The sequence below is a fragment of the Crocodylus porosus genome, unplaced genomic scaffold (genome assembly GCF_001723895.1).
Source record: "Crocodylus porosus isolate Cpor-Errol unplaced genomic scaffold, CroPor_comp1, whole genome shotgun sequence".
NCBI classification, from domain to species: Eukaryota; Metazoa; Chordata; order Crocodylia; family Crocodylidae; genus Crocodylus; species Crocodylus porosus.
Window position 1 is genome coordinate 177,901,863 of NW_017728886.1, and position 4,941 is coordinate 177,906,803.

The following is a 4,941-nucleotide window of genomic DNA, read 5'->3' on the forward strand; positions in this document are numbered from 1 at the left end:
TCCCGAGGTGCATCACCTTGCACTTGTCTGTGTTGAAGCCCATCCTATTCTCGTCCGCCCACCCTTGTAACCTGTCAAGGTCTGATTGTAGCCTGTTGCATCCTTCCAGTGTGCCCACGTCCCCCCACATCTTAGTGTCACCAGCAAATTTGAACAATCTACCATGCAACATCACCTCTCTAAAATCGGAAAACCAACTTGTCACTGGTAGTTATCACTAGTAGTTAGAATGGCTCCTTACCATTTCCCTAGACTTGGCCTAACCCTCCCAGTCTAAGAACAAAATCTGTCCAGACCTTTCATTTATCAGGTCAGAATATTACAACTGGAGTAAATGAGAAGAATGGACTTCTGGAAGAAATAATTAACAAATCTAACCAGAGTCTAAGATTTATTTTATGCAGAGTTGAAGAAAGGGATAAGAAAAAATGTTAGTTAGCCACGTACCCTTTTTACATCACTGCCTCCACCAAGACAACCAAGAGCTTCAGATCTCTGACTGAAGAACTCTCCCAGAGACAAACATAAATAGTTAGCATCTTTATTAAGATCAAATGTCTGCGATGCTCTCAGCAGGTTATAGCTGTTGGCAGATTTCCATGATATATCTGCTAGCCCAGTTGTATTTAGTGTGTCTATTTTCCCTACCTGTGAAAAGACATTTTAAAATTTGTTAGAAATTGGGGGGGGAGGGGGGCAGCTTCCTGTAAAATGGAGAGAAACATTGTTGTTACTAACCTGCAAAAATCTGCGTTCTCTCTCAAATTCTTGTTCATCTTGTGCAATCATAGCAACCGCTTCAGCTTAAAAAAAATAACCAAAAACTTATATACATTGAAATAATTATAGAACACTATGAAAATACAGCTTAGGCTTTTAAACTGTCATATCAAGTTAAAATTTACAGTGTTTTACCAAAACTAGTCAGTGCACACTGACACAGCTGACATGTAAGTTGCATGCCAGGCAGTTTGGGCAAAATTGCAGTTAAAAAGTGATAACGACTGCTTATATGCATATTTAAGAAGTGTCCAAATACCTCTGTCAATCTAGCCTGAGGGTGAAGAAAAGTTCTTATTTTAAGAACAATTCAACCCAGATTCCTGCTATTTGAGACAGTCTTCAGAGTTGTATGGTCCATAGCTACAGAAAGTAAACTGACTTCTGAAAAACTTCTAAGATGTGTTTAAGAAAAAACATTTTCCCCCATAAACTGCTTTAGTTAGAACAGGTGCGTTCACCAGTTTGTTAGAACACCTAAAATTTAAAAAAAAAACCTGATAATATATATTTGTTAGGAATGTAACCTCTTGAATTGTATGTGTATTATTAGCACAGTCAAGCCCCGCTTAATGCTGTTTCGCTTAGCGCTATTTCACTATAATGCTCATTTTACATTGATACTGGATACCACTTAGCACTCAAGAAAGTTTTCGTACAACGCTAGCAGGCATCATACAGCTGGCAGCAGGTTTCGCTTAACGCTGTTCTGCTTAACACTAGGTTTTTCAGCTGCCAAATAAGAGCGCTCATTGGAGTTGCCTGTATTTTCTAAATAAAGCTTTGGTTCCAACAAGGAGAATCTGTAGATCTGGAACATCAGTCTCATAGAGAAGTTACCTTGCAATCTTACTTCTGGCCCTTTGTATATATCCTTATGAAAACCTAATAATTCTCTAGGATATAGTATAATATACTGAACACATTCTATGCACGAGGAATAGATGACTAAAATCTGAAACAAATATGGTTGTTTATAGCAGGGATTGTCAACTGGGGGTATAGGAGCAGGGCCAGAAAGATAGGGAAGGGCAGCTGTGCGCCTCTGTGAGCCGCATAGGCGCTACCTGGCTGGCTGGATGCAGTGGAAGCACGGGGGGGAGCTCTCATGCAGCAGCCATGGCTGCCACCTACCACCCCATGGGGCTCCCACATGCCCCCTCCCCTCCATGCCCAGCTGCCAGGGGTACACTTATTAAAAGAGCCCCTGGTTTACAGGACCACCACCTCATGTAAACCAGAAATTGTGAGGTGAGAGACAAACCTGGGACTGAGTTGGTATACAGAGAGAAATGATGGTTGTTTGATTGGAGATTTGCAATATTAGGTGAGATGTTTGAGTTTATGTTCCTTATCTTCCAGATGCATCACTTAATCCATAGAAATCCTGATTTTTAGCACTTAGCTCTAAAGTTAGAAGGAGCTATGGATTCTGAAGTTTACCACTATGCATCCAGAAAGCCCAGCAGATGCTTTCAGAGCATGTGTTTGTTCCTCGGCAGAGATCTGGGCTTTCTGTTTTCCTTGGGGAAAAAAATGACAATATGTGGATTTTCTCCTTCAGTGGAGAAAAACCTGGGAAACTCAGCGTTTCCCCTTGCAGGCTGGCATATTTCCAGCCTGTAAGGGGCTGGGGGGAGCAGAAAGCAGAAAGTGCTTCATGAATGTGTGCATGCACACAGCAGCAAGGCAGTATTGTGGAAAGCAGCTCCCACAGCGTTTTCCACGAAAGTCTACGGGGACAGGAAGGGCATAGTCAATCCATCTGGGGAATGGGTGCACATGCCCCACCCCAGATTTCTGTGCAGGTTGGGAGTGAAAGGCAATAGGCACAGGCGTGGGCAGGGGCAGGGCACTGGCATATCAGGGCTGCTCAGTGCCACAAAGCAGCAGGAGGGACAGCTACAGCTAGACCTCCATCCTGGTGAGCAAAGTGGGCAAAGGAAACTCTGATTTTCTCTGATAAAAAACCAAAATCAAATATCAAAATATATAGGAATTTATAATTTATTTTATTATAATGACTGATGCACTTTTAGCCTCCAAATTGCTTTAAAACTGTAAATATATTAAAAACATTGTGCTCAACTGATAACTATGTATTTCACTTTAATTACAGAAAAATGTGGATTGGGGTTTGTTTGTTTTTTAAATCAGAGAATTTCAGATTTTTAAACAGAGAAAACCAGGATGCCTATTATTCAGACTCGGTCTGTTTTATATACACCAACAATTCGGGGAGGTTTCATTAAGTATTTGAGAGGCAGATTATTCTGGTGAGCCAAAGGAAGCCCAGGCAGAAATAAATATTGCCATTTCTGTGCAATTTAAGGATAGTATACAGTAAATGACACTGGCCTACACTCTGAAAAATGGTTTCAAATCTTCGTTCTATTACCCTATTATACCACACACAGATGGAAGTAGGGCTGAAAAATAAAGTGGTAACTAACATAGTGACTGATGTTCCGGCCTTAATTCATTTACATTCCACCATTTATAGGTATGGCCAAAAGTGCACAAACTGAAAGAACTTTACAGTGTCTGCTGAGGTGCTACGCTCATCCTTCACACTCATAGTGGGAACAGAGGTATCAAGTGGGGGGAAGAGATGTGCCCACACCACTCCAAGTTTTGGGGAGGGTGGCTTTTTTGTTGTTGTTATTTTGTTTTGTTTTTCTAAAGGGCTAATGATGAAAAGGACCCCTAAGTATTTGGGAATAGAGAGGAGTTGAGGAATATGTATGTGGACTAAACTTCTTGAAAAATGTCAGCTACTGTATATGCAAGTAATCTCTCCTCAAGCAATGGCTAAATATGTGTTACATTCTTGGCAATTCCTAAACACAGGTGAACAGCACAAAGACTTAATCTACTAAATTCCAGATTGTCCCTTCAAAGCTTGCACAGATGCACAATACTTCCAAGGAAGGGAGACAATCCAGGCTGTAGGTAAAGGACAGCTTCACATCTCCATATGCATTTACTCACACAGCAGAGCTCACTGCTGGCAGCATGGATGCTGCCAGAAGGGTAGGGAGCAGTCACACAAAGAGCCACTGGTCTGCAAGATACTGGGGCACACAACAGAAAGAGTAGTGATTGCACATCTCCTAGCACAGGAGCCAGGTACTATAGTACTCTTAGAAGGATCTTGTGACACCATCTGAGAATCACTAGAGTAGAGTCATTTTTAAGAGACCCTACAAATTAGTGATCAGTACACTCTGGTGTTTTCAAAATCTGTTTGTATGTCTGCTTTTGTGATGATCATTCAGTAATATGATAACTTTACATGACAGAGTGTCTGAAAACTTGAGATTCAATATTACGAGTCTGTACCAAATAAGCATTAGAAATAGGGCAGGGAGGGACCAAGTCATAAAGTTTGATTAGAAGGTAAAAACTAACACTATACCAAAGATAATATTAACACTTTAAAATTAGTAAGTGAGCAGTGAAAAGCAACTGAAATGTCATCCAGTTGATTCCATTTTTCATTCCACAGCATGACTATAACATTCTCTTCCTGTAGGACCAAAAGATAACTTTGACCAGTTTCCAAACAAAAGATTTTTTCTTTCTTACACAGAAAGTGAATTACATTTGCTTACACAATAAACCTCTACACCGATACCTGCTACTGGGCCAATATACCCTTTAAACCGGAGGCTGTCAACCTATGGCCCACAGGACTGTGGAATCACCAAAACTGGCCAGCGGATGTGGCATTTCAACTATGAGCACTCTTCCTGTACTGCTGTGGGGCCAAGCACCACCAACAGCCAGGTTCTAGCACCCACTCACCTCTGACCTAGGGTGGGTCATTCTGGTCCACACGCAGAAGGTGTTGCTGCCCCCGCATTAAAACTATAATCCCCACTGGAATAGTTTTGGGCTCCACAATTCAAAAAGGATGTGGAGAAGCTTGAGAGAGTCCAGAAAAGAGCCACACGCATGATCAGAGGTCAGGAAAACAGATATGATGACAGGCTGAGAGCCATGGGGCTCTTTAGCCTGGAAAAGCACAGGCTCGGGGGTGATCTGATGGCCACCTATAAGTTTATTCACCAGAGCGCCCCATGGGATGACGAGGTCAAACGGTCACAAACTCCTGCAAGACCGTTTCAAGCTGGACATAAGGAATAATTTCTTTACTGT

At 41.8% G+C, this 4,941-nt stretch overlaps 1 protein-coding gene across 1 annotated transcript in view; it reads right to left on the bottom strand.

Moving 5' to 3' along the window:
* The window catches only part of CEP192 (centrosomal protein 192), a 106,872-nt gene that overhangs the window by 80,763 nt on the left and 21,168 nt on the right, over positions 1–4,941 (bottom strand). The window contains exons 12-13 of the mRNA XM_019545570.1: positions 739–803; positions 448–648 (exon numbers count right to left, since the gene is read on the bottom strand). Of these exons, the coding sequence (XP_019401115.1) occupies positions 448–648; positions 739–803 (266 nt within the window). The remainder of the gene's footprint in view (positions 1–447; positions 649–738; positions 804–4,941) is intronic.